Source organism: Gorilla gorilla, chromosome 10 (assembly GCF_029281585.2).
Source record: "Gorilla gorilla gorilla isolate KB3781 chromosome 10, NHGRI_mGorGor1-v2.1_pri, whole genome shotgun sequence".
Taxonomy (NCBI): domain Eukaryota; kingdom Metazoa; phylum Chordata; class Mammalia; order Primates; family Hominidae; genus Gorilla; species Gorilla gorilla.
Genome location: NC_073234.2, coordinates 45120817 through 45136913, shown reverse-complemented (window position 1 = coordinate 45136913; position 16097 = coordinate 45120817). Strand labels below are relative to the sequence as shown.

The following is a 16097-nucleotide window of genomic DNA, read 5'->3' as shown; positions in this document are numbered from 1 at the left end:
TTGTGGGAAAAGGAAGAGGTTAGCAACTAGGCATTTGGGAAGGTGGGGTGTCCCTAGAAGGTGGAAGGAAGATAGGTTACAGGTAAGGAGGCCCAGGCAAAGCAGACCTGCCCCTTTAAGGTAGTGTCCCTCCCCTACCCCCTCCCTGCAGGTGACCCTTGCCCGCCTGCCTGCCTGCCCCCCCAGCTGGAACCAAGAAGGTTGTGTCCCCCTTCCTCTGGGTGTCCTTGTCTCCTGCTATCAGGTAATGCCAACCTCAACCCCCTGGACCAGTCACCCCAATCAGACTTTGCTTGCCTGATTTTAGGCCAGGTCAGACATCAGAGGAGAGCCCAGATCCTTGTTTCCTCTCCCCCCGCAGGGCTTCCCCTTTCTTGGTCATCGATCCCTAGAGCTCTGGCTCTTTCTCTTCTTGGGGTGAGAAATTGCTAAGAACAGTTTATTTCCCATGCATGCATCTGGGCTTGCCACTGATCTGCCTTTTCCCCCCTCCTCCCCAGGTTAGGGACACCTGGGTCCAACCTTCCCAAGGAATATGGGGATGGGGGTTGGAGATGAAGTTTAGTGCTAGACTGTAAGGTAGGTGGGGTGGAAGTACATGCAGGAAAGGGCTAAAATGGTACTAACGGTGTTAAGGATAGGGTGAATTATTTAAGAGGAAAAAGACTAGGCCCAGGTTCTCCTTAGCCATGTGGCTTTCCCAGGGCAGAGGGTGGCCCCTCCCTACCCAGGGGCCCAGCAGAGACTGACTTTTGACCCCCACCCCAGAGACCAGTGAACCATTAACTCCTCTCTTATGTGAGCCTTCACACACTGGCCCCACCCCTGGCCCCGCCCCAAGGCAGGTGGGCTAGGAGGGGGTGCGTGTCCATCTCAGCCTTCTATGTGACGTGGCCTCCGATCCACCTGGACACCTGGAGGCTAAGCCTGGATTCCCCCTTCCCTGACTCAGGAACTGCTTAACGTCCACAGCAAGGCCTAATAAGGGACCTGAGGTGACAGCTCTTATGTTGCCAGTAGGGGTGAGGCCCTGGGGATTGAGGGGGGATAAAGAGGTGGGGCAAAGTTGAGGGGTGGGGTTTAGGGGACAAGGAATGGACGGTCAGCTCTGGATGAAGTATGAGGAGAGCTCTGACTCAGGGAGGTGACCCAGGAACCGGCAAACAAGAGGCTGCTCCCGCAGGAGGCAGTGTGAAGGGAGAAAGAAGGCTGCAGTAGGGGCTGCTGCTGGACTCGGTGGGGAGCAGGTGCAAGGAGCTCTGGCTCCCCCATGGACCTGAGCTGGAGAGCAGAGCAGCAGCTCCAGCCCATTCCTCGTTCTTCCAGGGCACAGTCCTCAGGATGTTTCGGGGAGAATAGGAGCCAGAACCTGAGCCCCTAAGCCATTCCCCTCACCAATGATGGGGTCCCCAGTGAGTCATCTGCTGGCCGGCTTCTATGTGTGGGTCGTCTTGGGCTGGGTAGGGGGCTCAGTCCCCAACCTGGGCCCTGCTGAGCAGGAGCAGAACCATTACCTGGCCCAGCTGTTTGGCCTGTACGGAGAGAATGGGACGCTGACTGCAGGGGGCTTGGCGCGGCTTCTCCACAGCCTGGGGCTAGGCCGAGTTCAGGGGCTTCGCCTGGGACAGCATGTGCCTCTGACTGGACGGGCTGCATCCCCAGCTGCAGACAATTCCACACACAGGTACTGACCCCTTCCTCCACTCCACAGGGCCACATCTCCCAGGTCCTCTCAGTGCTTGCCCCCAGTTGCCTCGTTCTGGCTTCCTCACGAGATCCCTGGAGTTACAAATTCTTCAGAACCGAGCTCCTTGGTATCTCTTCAAAACCTCTCATGCTTCTATTGCCTTCTCTCTCTTTTCTTGAGACTGGGGGTCTCGCTTTGTCACCCAGGCTAAAGTGCAGTGACACATTCACGGCTCACTGCAACCTCTGCTTACCAGGCTGAAGCCATCCTCCCACCTCAGCCTCCTGAGCAGCTGGGACCACAGGCACACACCACCACAGCTGGCTAATTTTTAAAATTTTTTACAGAGACAAGGGTTTCGCTGTGTTGCCCAGGCTGGTCTCAAACTCCTGGGCTCAGCTCAGCGATCTGCCTGCCTCAGCTTCCCAAAGTGCTGGGACTACAGATGTGAACTACCACCCTAGCCCTCCGTTGCCTTCTAATTCTCTCCTCCTCCAAATCTCTAAGCCCTTAAATTTCTTGCTCTTAGTATCACTGTTCAGTGTCTCTCGGCTGATTTGGCTCCAAATTCGTAGCCTTCTTTTTTCTTTTCTTTTTTTTTTTTTTTTGAGATGGAGTCTCACTCTGTCGCCCAGGCTGGAGTGCAGTGGTGTGATCTTGGCTCACTGTAACCTCCGCCTCCCTGGTTCAAGCGATTCTCCTGCCTCGGCCTCCTGAGTAGCTGGGATTACAGGCACACACCACCACGCCGGGCTAATTTTTGCAATTTTAGTAGAGACGGGGTTTCACCATATTGGTCAGGCTGGTCTCGAACTTCCAACCTCAGGTGATCCACCCACCTCAGCCTCCCAAAGTGCTGGGATTACAGGCGTGAGCCACCATGCCCAGCCATTCGTAGCCCTTTTGGTTGTCGTCCTTTTTTTTCTGTCCCCCCCAGTGGCAGAAAATGGGCAACTCACAGATCTTCCTAAGAATGACATTCCATGGTTTCTGGGTCCCAGGATCTCCAGTCAGTGGCTAGTCCCCCCATTCCCCCTAAAATCCCTGGGAGCCTCTCAAAGCGGGTTGATAGAGAACACAAGGGAGGCTGACTTGCTGTCTCATCCATTCCAGGCCACAGAACCCTGAGCTGAGTGTGGATGTCTGGGCAGGGATGCCTCTGGGTCCCTCAGGGTGGGGTGACCTGGAAGAGTCAAAGGCCCCTCACCTACCCCGTGGGCCAGCCTCCTCGGGCCTGGACCTCTTTCACAGGCTTCTGTTGCTGGACCACTCATTGGCTGACCACCTGAATGAGGATGTGAGTCTGACGGTCTCTAGAGGGGAAGGAGCCATGGGATTAGATGGCCTGAAATGTTTAAATAATCAGTAGTTTTTTGCTTTGTTTTGTTTTTAAATCCCAACGTGGACCAAGCGTGGTGGCTCACGCCTGTAATCCCAACACTTTGGGAGGCCGAGGTGGGTGGATCACCTGAGGTCAGGAGCTCGAGACCAGCCTGGCTAACATGGTGAAACCCCATCTCTACTAAAAAATACAAAAATTAGCCGGGTGTGGTAACAGGTGTGTGTAATCCTAGCTACTCAGGAGGCTGAGGTGAGAAAATTGCTTGAACCTGCGAGGCAGAGGTTGCAGTGAGCCGAGATGGCGCCATTTGCACTACAGCCTGGGCAACAAGAGGGAAACTCTGTCTAAAAAAAAAAAAAAAAAAAAAAAAAGCTGGGCGTGGTGGCACATGCCTGTAATCCCAGTTACTCAGAAGGCTGAGGCAGGAAAATCACTTGAACCCAGGATGCGGAGATTGCAGTCAGCCGAGATCGCACCACTGCACTCCAGCCTGGGTAACACAGCGAGACTCTGTCTCAAAAAATAAAAATAAAAAAAATATATCTCACTGTGGTCTTAGGGGATGTTATTTCAATAGTGAACTATGTTCCCTCTGGGATCAGAGCAGGTGAGCCCATATCCAGAGCTCCAAGACTCAGTTGAGGGGAATAGATGGCAAAGCAGAGAATCTAGAGAAGCAGCCCAGGGTAGGATCTGGATCGTCACCTGGAGAGGAGACCTGCAGGGAATGGATGGCTGTCTTCATCCAGAAAGACAGAGAATATATTCCACTTACACCAGAGGGCAGACAAAGCTGCCTAACCCTGATGGAGGTCTAGTGAGTGCCCATTGCAGGAAGCATTCAAGCTGAGGCTGGATGAACATCGACAGGGCTGTTGAGAGGGAGGTTAGATGGCATTTCAGGGTCTTTTCCCTTTTAAAATTCTGGCATGGAGAGCTCTAGTTTTCCAACCAGCTTCATTTATCAAATCAACAAAATGATTGAAATGATCAGAGTTTGCAGGGAAGATGATGACAATGCTCACTAGCACCCAGTTTGCATCAAATTGAATACCTGCATTGGACTGAATATTCACTAATAATACACATTGATTATAAGTACCCTTGGCCCCAGTCCCCAAGGTACCTGCCAGTAGGAGCAAAGGGGACCCTGGGAGAGACCCAGGAGTCTATGCAATGGAAGGACAGTTGTTAAATATAATTTTTTTTTTTTTTTTGAGGCAGAGTCTGACTCTGTCACCCAGGCTGGAGTGCAATGGCATGATCTTGGCTCACTGCAACCTCCACCTCCTGGGTTAAAGCAATTCTCCTGCCTCAGCCTCCCGAGTAGCTGGGATTATAGGTGTTCACTACTATCCCCATCTAATTTTTTTTTTTTTTTGAGATGGAGTCTCACTCTGTCGCCCAGGCTGGAGTGCACTGGCGCAATCTCGGCTCACTGCAACCTCTGCCTCCTGGGTTCAAGCGATTCTCCTGTCTCAGCCTCCTGAGTAGCTGGGATCACAGGTGCATGCCACCATGCCCAGCTAACTTTTTGTATTTTAGTAGAGACAGGGTTTCACCATGTTGCCCAGGCTGGTCTCGAACTCCTGAGCTCAGGCAATCTACCCACCTCAGCCTCCCAAAATGCTGGGATTACAGGCGTGAGCCACCGCACCCAGCTCATCCCCAGCTAATTTTTGTATTTTTAGTAGAGACAGGGTTTCACTATGTTGGCCAGGTTGGTCTCAAACTCCTGACCTCAGATGATCCACCCGCCTAGGCCTCTCAAGGGCTGGGATTATAGGTGTGAGCCACTACACCTGGCCAGGTGTTAAAGATCTGAGTCATAGTTCCTGGTGATTCTCCAATGTATGACCCTCAACTCTCCAGTGTCTGAACGGCTCCCAGCTGCTGGTCAATTTTGGCTTGAGCCCCGCTGCTCCTCTGACCCCTCGTCAGTTTGCTCTGCTGTGCCCAGCCCTGCTTTATCAGATCGACAGCCGCGTCTGCATCGGCGCTCCGGCCCCTGCACCCCCAGGGGATCTACTATCTGGTCAGCAAGTAGGAGTGGGTGGGGGACACCCTGAATCCTGGAAGTGGGGCCCATGCCAAAAAGGAGGCTCACTGGGGTCCTGCCTCTCCTTGTAGTGTTCTCTCTGCTCCACCTTACGTGTGGGACCCTCCTCCTGCCCTGAACTAACTTCAGCCCCTGATTCTCCCCAGCCCTGCTTCAGAGTGCCCTGGCAGTCCTGTTGCTCAGCCTCCCTTCTCCCCTATCCCTGCTGCTGCTGCGGCTCCTGGGACCTCGTCTACTACGGCCCTTGCTGGGCTTCCTGGGGGCCCTGGCCGTGGGCACTCTTTGTGGGGATGCACTGCTACATCTGCTACCGCATGTATGTGAAGCCCCTTCCTTGTACCCCTGGCCTCCATGGATCTAAGGTGTCCCCAGCCATAGGACATCCCCTCCGCCTTTCCATCAGCTCCCACATCCTACTCCCAGATCCTGGCTTCAGCCCACAGCTGCCTTCTAGTAGAGCATATGAGCGAAGACTTGCCACCATCCATGCAAGGGGATGTTGTTGGGTATAGGGGCTTCCAGAGTCTGCCCTGACCTTCTCTCTGTCAGGCACAAGAAGGGCGGCACGCAGGACCTGGCGGACTACCAGAGAAGGACCTGGGCCCGGGGTTGTCAGTGCTCGGAGGCCTCTTCCTGCTCTTTGTGCTGGAGAACATGCTGGGGCTTTTGCGGCACCGAGGGCTCAGGCCAGTGAGTGATACCCTTTTCTCCTCCTTCTGCTGAGACCAGAGTCCCAGTCAAGAACTGGGCCAGGCCGGGCGCGGTGGCTCACGCCTGTAATCCCAGCACTTTGGGAGCCCAAGGCGGGCAGATCACAAGGTCAGGAGTTTGAGTCCAGCCTGACCAACATGGTGAAACCCTGTCTCTACTAAAAATACAAAAATTAGCTGGGCGTGGTGGTGCGTGCCTGTAATCCCAGCTACTCAGGAGGCTGAAGCAGGAGAATCGCTTGACTTGGGAGGTGGAGTTTGCAGCGAGCTGAGATGGCACCAGTGCACTCCAGCCCAGGTGACAGAGCGAGACTCCATCTCAAAAACAACAACAACAACAACAAAACTGGGCCAAAAAGCCAAGAGATGAGGAGCAGTGTGTGCTCCTGGATCTCTGACATTTGCCTGGTGTGCAGGACCTATCGGCTAACAGGGAGTGGGTAGGGGCTCCTTAAGCACAGACCCAGGACTTCTGGCCAAATGGCATCCTATTCTGAGCTCAAGTCAACAAGAAACAGAGGGGAGGTGACAACTTGGGAAGAAGGTAGAGGCCAAAGAACATCCCAGGTGCCAGAGGTGGAACCAGGTGTTCATCTTCCCAGCTTGTGGCCTGGCTTCCCCTTAGTCCCTGGCTCTGCTGCCTCCTCCACCAGGAGGGATGCCCTCCTATTTCAGAGATGCTGCAGGCGAAAACGAAGGAATCTCGAAACACGCAACTTGGATCCGGAGAATGGCAGTGGGATGGCCCTTCAGCCCCTACAGGCAGCTCCAGGTGACTAGAGGAGAAAATTTGAAGAGTAGGTTCCAAGCTCACAGTCCTTACTTGCAGCCACCAACACTGTCCTGTGCTTCTTCCCGCAGAGCCAGGGGCTCAGGGCCAGAGGGAGCAGAACAGCCAGCATCCACCAGCTCTGGCCCCTCCTGGGCACCAAGGCCACAGTCATGGGCACCAGGGTGGCGCTGATATCACGTGGATGGTCCTCCTGGGAGATGGTCTACACAACCTCACTGACGGGCTGGCCATAGGTGTGAGGGGTGGGAACGGAGGGAAGCAGGTCCGAGGGGAGGCCAGGGCTCCTAGTTATCAGCTGGGGCTAGGAGAGGGCCGTCAGGAAGATGGGGAGAGGACGGGAGGACCACGGAACACAGGAACCTGCTTCTGAGGAGACTTTTCTTCTGGACCGACAACTTCCGACCCTGCTGGCCCCAGGTGCTGCCTTCTCTGATGGCTTCTCCAGTGGCCTCAGTACCACCTTAGCGGTCTTCTGCCATGAGCTGCCCCACGAACTGGGTAGGAATGGCAGGAGCAGGGTGGGGTGGACTCCAGAAAGGAGATAGCTCCAAGGGGTAGAGCTTGGAGGCTGGTGGGTGGCATGGATGAGGGGCACCCCAGCTTACTCCCTCCCATCCTGTCCTCTGTCTCCAATAGGTGACTTTGCCATGCTGCTCCAGTCAGGGCTGTCCTTTCGGCGGCTGCTGCTGCTGAGTCTCGTGTCTGGAGCCCTGGGATTGGGGGGTGCAGTCCTGGGGGTGGGGCTCAGCCTGGGCCCTGTCCCCCTCACTCCCTGGGTGTTTGGGGTCACTGCTGGGGTCTTCCTCTATGTGGCCCTTGTGGACATGGTGAGAGATGTCGGGTAGAGCAGAGAAATCAAGGGCAGTGGGGAGGCGGGAGTGGAGAGGGAGGTAGCAGTCCCTCCGCCTCTACCATTAGCTCCTGGAAGGGCGTCAGACCATAGGCCCACAAAAGTCTGAGAAACAAGGGACTAAGGTGTTTGGGTGGGGGCTGCTGATGCTTTCTGACACCCTTCCTCTGGAGTTGAGAGGTCAGGGGCAAGGCCAGAATCCTGACATCCTCTTTTTCTTTCAGCTACCAGCCCTGCTTCGTCCTCCGGAGCCCCTGCCTACGCCCCATGTGCTCCTGCAGGGGCTGGGGCTGCTGCTGGGGGGCGGCCTCATGCTTGCCATAACCCTGCTGGAGGAGCGGCTACTGCCCGTGACCACTGAGGGCTGACGGGGCCAGTGGAAAGGGGTTGGGTTGCCCTTCCTTCCCCCCAACCACAGGAATGGAGGCGGGACACAGGGCCAGTAGGAGCAATAGGATTTTAATAAACAGAACCCATCCCAAAGCCATGACTACGACAGTTGTACTTGCACCAAAACAGCATAGAAAACCAGAGTGTGGTGGGAGGACCCGAAGCCGGTTGGGGGAGGATGCGAGTAGGGGCCTGGAGGGTGCAGGGTCATTAATCTGCGGGGAGAACATTGTGCTTTAGCCCAGGGAGGGGAGGGGTGGGGCAAATGCACCGAGGTCCCCACTTTTTCCTGCTGCCCTCGGCACCCTGAGGATGCAGGCATCTGGGCACATCTGCCCCTTATTGCTGCCCACCAGCGTTAAACGCCCCCAATCCCAACACTAGCACCACAGGTGGTTCCGGGGCAGGGAGAGGCAGGAATGGGAAAATTGCTTAGAGAAAGATTCCACTAGAATCCAGTGAATTGTGCTCAGTTCTCTTTACTTCCTACAACCGAGTACATGGGTCACAGGGTGGAGGGTGCAACAGGACATGGAACATGCCCCTCCGTGCCCCCCAACACACACCTGCACACAGGATGGTGGTGTCTGCAGCATCACAGGTCATGCAGGGCATGGGGAAAGGGAGGTTCACACACACATAGATGCCCACAGCGGGTACCAGACGGAGAACACCCCTGAATATACATAGCTGTACATGGGGAACCCCCAGGTCCCCACCCCAACCCTCTCCCCTGTCTTGCTGTCCCCCGCAGGGGAACTATATTGCTTTGAGAGAGCCACCCCAGGGGCTGCTCTGCCAGGCACCCTCCCCTCCCACCCACCCCCATTTTGGCACATCTGCAAGACACACAGCAGCGAGAGTAGGCACCCTCCCTTCCCAGGCTTCTGTGGCCTGGAGCTGGAGAAGGGGGTAGGAGACTTCATCCTCCATCCTCCCCTAACCCTTCCCAAACCCCTGCCAAACCCACTCAAGCCAGAACCCACCCCCACCCCCCAAACACACATACAAAGCTGAGCTATCCAGGAACACAAGGGAAACAAGGAGATTGTCCAGGGTGGGAGTGGAGGCAGCAGGGGAAGAAGACTGGAAGCAGAGACCTCCCCCCTTGTGGGGGGCAGACTGGCACAACAGCTACTTTAGTGCAATTGGAGAGGGTGCCCAGAGTGAGAGGTGGAGAAGGGAGGGAAGGCGGTCCCCAACTTCCCTGGGGGCAAAGTCAGGCTTCCAGATTCCCCAGGGAAAGGGCCTAGCAGGAGTGGGTGAGGGCCAAGGTGGATCCTCTGGTTACCCGCCACCCTCTGCCCTCCCAAATGCAGTGACAGTGTCCCCCTCACACCTAAGTGGGCAACAGCAGCCTTGGAGTCAGTACCTTCAAGTAATTCAAAGAGCAGACCCTCCCCACCCCAGCTTCACCCCATCTCTGGGATTTGGTCGCTTCTCTAGGGGTTGGGTTGGGAGGAGGGAGCCCCCAAGGCAGACCCTTCCCTCTCTACCTCCCGATTCCCAGATCACTGGGCTTGGTCCTCAAAGATTCCTCACCTCCGCCCTTGCCCAACCTGGGTCAAGGCTGCAGAAGGCTGGAGCCACCACAATTAGAGGGGAAGGGGCTGCTTTGTTCCTTATCCCTCCTTCTTAAAAGGTAGGGTTCAAACTAGGCGGGATGGGGGCCCATACTGGTTTGCCCCAGGAGTAGGGTTTCTGGGCTAGGGTCTGTAAGGCTATTTTCCTTTGCGGTGGGAAGGGGAGGTAGGGGATGAACACTGGGTATGGGAAGTGGGTGAGAAATGGCTGAGAGGGAAGGAGGAAGGGGCCTCCCTGCTGGAGCAGTCACTGGAGTCATTTAGACAAAAACACTCATGTGCATAAGATACACAGTGCGCAAACTCAGCCCTGCCAGCCCGGCCCCAATCCCACCTCTCAGGACTCCTTCCAAGACCCTGGAGGAGGTTCTGGGGATACAGCTGTAGAACCGTTCACTCTGGCCCCATCCACCCCACCCCCAGCCTCTTCTCCCCTTCTAGGTCCAGGGAGTAAGAAGGTGCTCGGGTGGGCAGACAGTGGTGGAAACAGTATTGAGTTTTCCTTTGGTTACATATTGAAGGCAAAGGTGAGCTGGACTTACAGTCAAAACGGATAGGGGTGAGGAAGGAAGAGGGGCCATGGCTGGGGTTGGAGAGGGAGGTAGGCCCTCCTCAGCCCCTCCACCCCAAGAAACACATCTACGTGGGGTGGCAGTCCCTCAGTCTTTTCTCTCCCACGCCCCACAGCACCAAACAAAAGGAGAAGCCCCCTCCCCCAGGGGCTGCTCCCCACCCCAACCTGGGCTGTACATTCAGTGGTTTTCAGCAGTCCTATGGCTCAGGGGGCCACGGGGCAGGGGAGGTGGCCCGTCAGTCTCAGTGGACAGTGGCAGTGACCCGGGTCTATTGGTCCTTCCTGGGACCCACAGTTTGTGCCATTCGTTTTTCTGAAGGATAGTATATGACCCTACCAGAGCCACCGCCCAATCAGAAATAGCTCCCCCAAAATCAGAAACTAAAAACTGGCTCTTTCCATCTCACCCTCTGATTCACACATCTGTTTCCCTGTCTCCTATGTCGCCCTCGCTCTGTTTCCTTTGCTGGGACCTGGGGCTGCTCCCAGGGTCCTCGCTTAAAATAGGCCTTTTCACAAAAGTGCTTATTACTTGAAGCAAGTGCTTTAGGGCTGCGGTGGGGAGAGGGGGGAGGGGGAGGGCAAAGGGAAGGCGCTGTTCCCTCCCCGCCCTCCCCCATGAAGACTGGGGGGCATTCTGCCTGTTTTACTTCTCCACACCCGTTTAAGTCAAAGAGGTTTAAAAAAAATCTTAACATTAAAATAAATACGCAGTGGCCATGAGAATGGTCAAAATGCTTCAAAAAACACTAGGGCTGGGGAGCCCAGGGTGGGGCATGGGGTTTCCTTTGGCATAAGGAGAGGAGGCTGCTTGTCCCCCAGGCTTCCTCACAGCCACATATGGAGGGACAGAGGACTCCCCACCACCTCCCAGCACTGCTGACAGTGCGCTGAGGGCAGCAGGGCGCAGACAGCCCCCAGAAATCTCATCTAGCAAGACAACGGGGCTCTGACACTCAGATGCTTCCCGCCATCACCAAACATCACGAAAGGAGAACACGACTCACACCCCGCAAGTTCTCTCTGGAGGACCCATCTTCTCACTCCCCTTGCCCCCCACCACCTAATTCCCAGCACCAAGATGAGAGGGAGGGGGTGGAATAGGAAGATTTCAGGAGAGAGAATTGAAGGGAAGGCAAGCTTTGCAGAGCCAGCAGGGTTGGGGATGGGGGCTGCAGCCCTTAAGAGAGGTCACATTGATTGTCATATAGGGGAGGACACGGTGTGGAGGGAGGTGGGCAAGAGGGGCGTCACAAGGCCCTTTGGCTTTGAAAATAAAAATAAAAACTAAAAGCTGCACAATCCTTCTCATCAATAATGGTCATTTGGAAGCCTTGAAATGATTTAGGAACTGAGGGTTGGGAGAAGCAAAACACAGAGAGACAGGGGATCAAAAGGGACCATGAAAAGATAAGGACTTGGACAACACCCCAGGCTTCTGGAAACCAGCATGAGGTATGGTTAAAGGTATCCGTTGGGGAGGGAGGGGGTCCCTGGGACGCCCCCCTCCCCTCAGCCCACCCTTGACAAGGGTGGCGAGACATTCAGGGTATACAACTAAAAGATGGGTAAGACTGTGAATAAAGCAAACTTGAGTAGGGGAGGGAGGCTGAAGGATCCCCCCTCAGGGGAGACCCTGTACTGTGTAAACGAAGCCTGTCCAGTTCTCAGGGGACAATACTGATGGCAGCCAAACTGGGCAAGGATGCAGTGTGGGGGCGGAGGGGGCATGACCTCTATTCAAGTTCTGTGTCTTGGCCCCTGGCTGAGGTATTGAGTGTGAGGAAGGGAACACTGGGCTGCAGGAGTGGGTCCAACTGTCCAGGAGGCTGCACTAGGAGATGGGTGGACAGAGCACTTAAAGGGACCAGGGCCAAATTCAATGCTACATTTAGAGAGAAAACTGCCCCCTCTTCACTCCAGCCCAGTTTGGCTTTTGGGGTGCGACTTTAGAAATCTTATCAGTGCAGCCCCCAGCTCAATCCCATCTTTCCTCCCTGCTGGGAAGGCAGGGACCAAGCCCCAGTACCTATTCATCTCTCTCTAGGTCAGAGCTTCTTCCTCACACTGGAGGGGAAGCCTGGGTCCCGAGTAGCTACGGTCCCTTGTCGGCCCTGCCCCTCCTACCATCTTTGGCTTCAGATCAGGAGTGACTGGGGCAGTGGGTACTCTTGGACATAACGGAAGGCGGAGGCAGATAGGGAGCACAGATAAACTATGGGCTTGGCACAGGAGGAAGAACATGGTCCCTCCCTCCATATACATGCAAACACATGCCTGAAACACAGTGGACATACTAGGGCTGTGGTTTTGAAATGGGCAGGAAATTAATTTGTTTCTTCCCCTAAAGGATAAAACGCTTACTTAAAAATTCATGACAAGCCTCAAAGTTCAAGGGAAGGAGAGCCAGGGCAGGAATGACCACAGGCTCTGCCCTCCCAAAAGAAGATAAAAGAAAGAAGCAAGGTTAAAGTGCGTGGTTAGGGGCCAGGCTAGGAGTGGGAGGGAATGGGGAGGGGGCAGGCTGTGGGGGCAGAACCAGCCCTTGATTTGCATATGAGGAGCCAGGGGAGAGTGCAGGATTGGGGCCCAGGTACAGTAGTTGCTGCTTCAAGTGTTTTGCATTTGAACTTTAGGGGTGATAGGGTACAGAAGTGGGGAAAAAGCTCCAGGCCCCAGTGCTAAATATCCTCCCCCCTCATCCTCTAGCTGCCCCTGAAGGGGGAGGGGGACACCCCCAGAGTGCTCACACAGTACCAGAAATTAAGGCTTCTCACTGCTGCGGGGATGGAGGGACCGGCCGAGCAGGGAGGCAGTGATGGGTATGGAAGAAGAGGGGATCTGCCTGGCAGTAGGGGCAGGGGAGAAGGGGGACACAGAGAGGAGTCCCCAGGGAAGAGTCAGGGGAGCTGGCAGCAGAAAGAGGGAACCAAGAGATGGAGTCAAAGAGTAGGGGAGCCAGGCATTTAGCAATCATTTTGGGACACTTGGCAGAAGGGGTCGCCCTGGGGGTACCAAGGGCCTGGGGTGCTCCCTGTCAGTCCCAGACCCCTGCCAGGCCAAGATGGTGTGGCAAAGGGGTGAGAGCAGCTGCTCCCCAGGGCTTCCTTCCCCTCCGCCCCCTCCACCCAGTCGTGTTCTCCTTTAAAGTGCCCTAAATGTTTAGACTTTTTCTAAATAAATAGAATTAGATATCAAGCCACCGGCGGGGGAGGGACACTGGAGGGGGCTACTCAGAGTAGCAGCCATCTAACCCAATGGCGCCGGGCCGCTCCTGGCTGTAGGGGCAGGAGGCCCCATGGGGCAGGGCGCCGCAGCCACCCACCGTCTTGGCGGCTGCAATGCTGCAGTTCTTGAGCAGGCTGAAGCTGAAAGGACTGACGGCGTCCTTGGGTGGGAAAGGCTTCATGGTGGAAAGGATCAAGGCCAGGCAGTCTGCCACATCTTTGTTGGGGGCACAGGCCAGTGCTGGGGTGTGACCTGCAGGGCCAAGGGGGAGAACTGAGGCATAGAGTCCTGTATCCTAGCTAGCCTCCCCCAAGCCCTGAAGTCTCTTCTCTGTGGAGGGAGCCAAGGCAGGCAGGTACCCAGCAGCGGCAGAATCCAAGGGTGACGAGGGCCCAGGAAGGCTGACAGGCAGATTCTCTAAGTACGGGTTAAAGGGCGGGCATGGGAGTCAAAGCCTAGGGTGTGGAGTCCTCCTGACCCTGCAGGCTCCCCTCTGAGACTCCAGAGTACTGGTGTGGGCTCCCTTCTCTGAAGAGTTCCCTTGGGAAGAAAATCCCATGTATAGCAAGATTAAGAAGTCACCTCCTGAAGAATGTCCCTGACCCCAAACCCAAGACAGGCATGGGGCCCCAGACCCCACCCACCTTCTTCATCCACAGCCAGCACTGTGGCCCCACGACTCAGCAGGGCCTGTACCACAGAAGCTAGACCATTCCGGGCAGCAATGTGGAGTGGCCTTGGAAAAAAGGAAAAAGAAGGAGCTTGATGCTAAGCTGCCCTTCCACCTCCAGACAGGGTGGCAAGGGTGCTGAACAAATACAATGGGCTCCAGAGAGCCTCTAAACAGCGGCCACTCTTTCATCACCCACTGGCCTCCCCCAGCCAGGAGCCCCCTTCCCCAGGCACTCACATCTGCAGCGCACTGTTGGTAGCATTGATAAGGCCAAGGTCTTGGGTTTCTGCCAGGATAATGAGGGCACATTTCTCATGGCCCTGAGGGAGGGGAACAGAGAGTGGAGACTTGTGAAGTAGAAATGTGGCAGGGTGCAGGGCAGGAGTTGGGGAGAGTAACAGGAGGACAAATAGCTGCCCAACCAGTCGGATAGGCTGGACAATCCTCACTTCTGCCCCAGTACCCTCTGCAACCGAGACCTACCTCTCTTCATCAAGCTCTGCCCCTTATGCAGTCCCCCAATCACTTCAGGTAAGTACCTTGCTACAAGCCAAGTGGAGGGCCGTGTTCTTGTTCTCATCCAACACAGTAAGGTCTGCCTTCCCTCGATACAGCAGAAATTCTACAAGAGAAATGTGATAGAGGGACTGACCCCTCCCACCAGAGCAGCAGCCATCCTGGCTCTCCACTTTGCATCCCGTCTGCAGATGGCGAGATATCCAAAGACAACCCTCCTGCTTTCTGAACCCCAGCCCCAGCTAGCCTCCACAGGCAGGGCTGACCCATCCTGCAAATGCCCCAGGGGAGCTCCTCCCTTCCACAAGTGGCCCCTACACACCCACAGCAGCGGTCTGCCCGTTCTCAGCCGCCGTCATGAGCGCAGTGCGGCCAGTGTGGTCAGTGGCGTTCACCTCGGCTTGATGCTGCAGCAGCATCCGGAGCCCAGAGACATTGTCCGCGAAGGCAGCGGCGTGAAGGGGGGTCCTGTAAGGCAGGGATCAGGGTAGATTAAAATAGGGAAGAGTATACTGCCCAAGCAGAAAGGGGAAGCCAGAGGCAACTGGGATTCTTCCCAAGTCTTCCATCACTCACCGTCCTTTGGCATCTCGGCTGTTCACAATCTTGGCACCCAGAGCTCCCAGCAGCATCTCTGTGGTGCTGTCTTGGTTATTAATCCTAGAAGAGGGAAGAGGGGTCATCAGGAAGGACAAGGGAAGTAGACTACCTGTCCTAAGCTCAAGTCATGGGCCCTCGCGAGAAGGGCTGATGCAGCAAAAGGGACTTACACTGCACAGTGCAAAGGAGTGAAGGGGTTTCCTTCCAAGTATGAAAACGGGCTGTGTTCAAGTAACAACTCCAGACAATCTTCATGTCCTGGGCACGAGGAAGGAAGAGTAGTGATGGAGAAAAACGGCAAGGTTCCCTGTCTGTCCTGTGTCTTGACACTCCATTCCACTTCCAGATTCAGATCAACCCAGGTCCCCCCCAACAACCCACCTGTCCTCCTCTACACACACTCCAACACACACTCCTGTGCCTGTGGAGGCCCCAGTCTAGTACCAGTGTAGGAGGCCCAGTGCATGGGTGAGTATCCGCTGTAATCCACCCCGGCATCCAGGGGATCTGTGGAAAGGGCAGCCTGCAGCAGGGTCCGCAGTACTGCAGTGTGGCCACAGGCTGAGGCCAGGTGAATGGGTGTGCGGCCCTTAAAGTCTCGGCACAGCACAAATGCGTCGTGGTCCAGCAGGGCAGCCAGGCAGTCCTCACAGCCAGTCACTGCCTGTGAGTAACATGGGGGTGTGAGGGGGATGAAAAGCTCCTCCTTTTCCACTAGCCTGTTGCTGGCTCAGGAGTAAGAACCACTTGCAGGGCTCCAATCCTTGTCTTTTTTTTTTTTTTTTTTGGAGTCGGAGTCTTGCTCTGTCGCCCAGGCTGGAGTGCAGTGGCGTAATCTCGGCTCACTGCAACCTCTGCCTCCCCGGTTCAAGCGATTCTCCTGCCTCAGCCTCCCAAGTAGCTGGGATTACAGGCAGGTGCCACCATGCCCGGCTAATTTTTTTGTATTTTTAGTAGAGACAGGGTTTCACCATGTTAGCCAGGATGGTCTTGATCTCCTCACCTCGTGATCCGCCTGCCTCGGCCTCCCAAAGTGCTGGGATTACAGGCATGAGCCACTGGCCTCAATCCTTGTCTTTACAACAATAATTC

The 16097-nt window shown here is 55.5% G+C and overlaps 2 protein-coding genes across 5 annotated transcripts in view; one reads left to right on the top strand and one right to left on the bottom strand.

Annotated features, from left to right (window-relative positions):
* The first annotated feature begins 151 nt into the window (after window positions 1–151).
* Window positions 152–7924, top strand: SLC39A5 (solute carrier family 39 member 5). Of its 2 annotated transcripts, XM_063693891.1 has the most exons (12): window positions 152–244; window positions 362–995; window positions 1327–1684; window positions 2801–2984; window positions 4902–5064; window positions 5235–5404; window positions 5638–5778; window positions 6474–6570; window positions 6660–6824; window positions 7009–7089; window positions 7228–7418; window positions 7666–7924. In XM_063693891.1, exons 3-12 carry the CDS (start codon window positions 1398–1400, stop codon window positions 7807–7809), a joined length of 1623 nt encoding a protein of 540 aa, XP_063549961.1. In that variant the 5' UTR covers window positions 152–244; window positions 362–995; window positions 1327–1397; the 3' UTR covers window positions 7810–7924. The 2 variants fall into 2 exon arrangements, with proteins under 2 accessions (XP_063549961.1, XP_018893760.1); XM_019038215.3 differs by lacking the exon at window positions 362–995 and having other exon boundaries at window positions 158–244; window positions 7666–7809.
* The window catches only part of ANKRD52 (ankyrin repeat domain 52), a 21048-nt gene continuing 12362 nt past the window's right edge, over window positions 7412–16097 (bottom strand). For 2 of the 3 annotated variants that reach the window (XM_055359372.2, XM_063693890.1), the window contains 9 exons: window positions 15450–15669; window positions 15176–15263; window positions 14982–15065; window positions 14728–14873; window positions 14429–14511; window positions 14127–14209; window positions 13861–13952; window positions 13314–13468; window positions 7412–8046 (listed from right to left, as the gene is read on the bottom strand). In XM_055359372.2, the coding sequence (XP_055215347.1) occupies window positions 7783–8046; window positions 13314–13468; window positions 13861–13952; window positions 14127–14209; window positions 14429–14511; window positions 14728–14873; window positions 14982–15065; window positions 15176–15263; window positions 15450–15669 (1215 nt within the window). In that variant the 3' untranslated portion in view covers window positions 7412–7782. Of the gene's footprint in view, window positions 13469–13860; window positions 13953–14126; window positions 14210–14428; window positions 14512–14727; window positions 14874–14981; window positions 15066–15175; window positions 15264–15449; window positions 15670–16097 lie in introns of all 3 variants that reach the window. The other variant, XM_031000597.3, reaches the window with a different exon arrangement.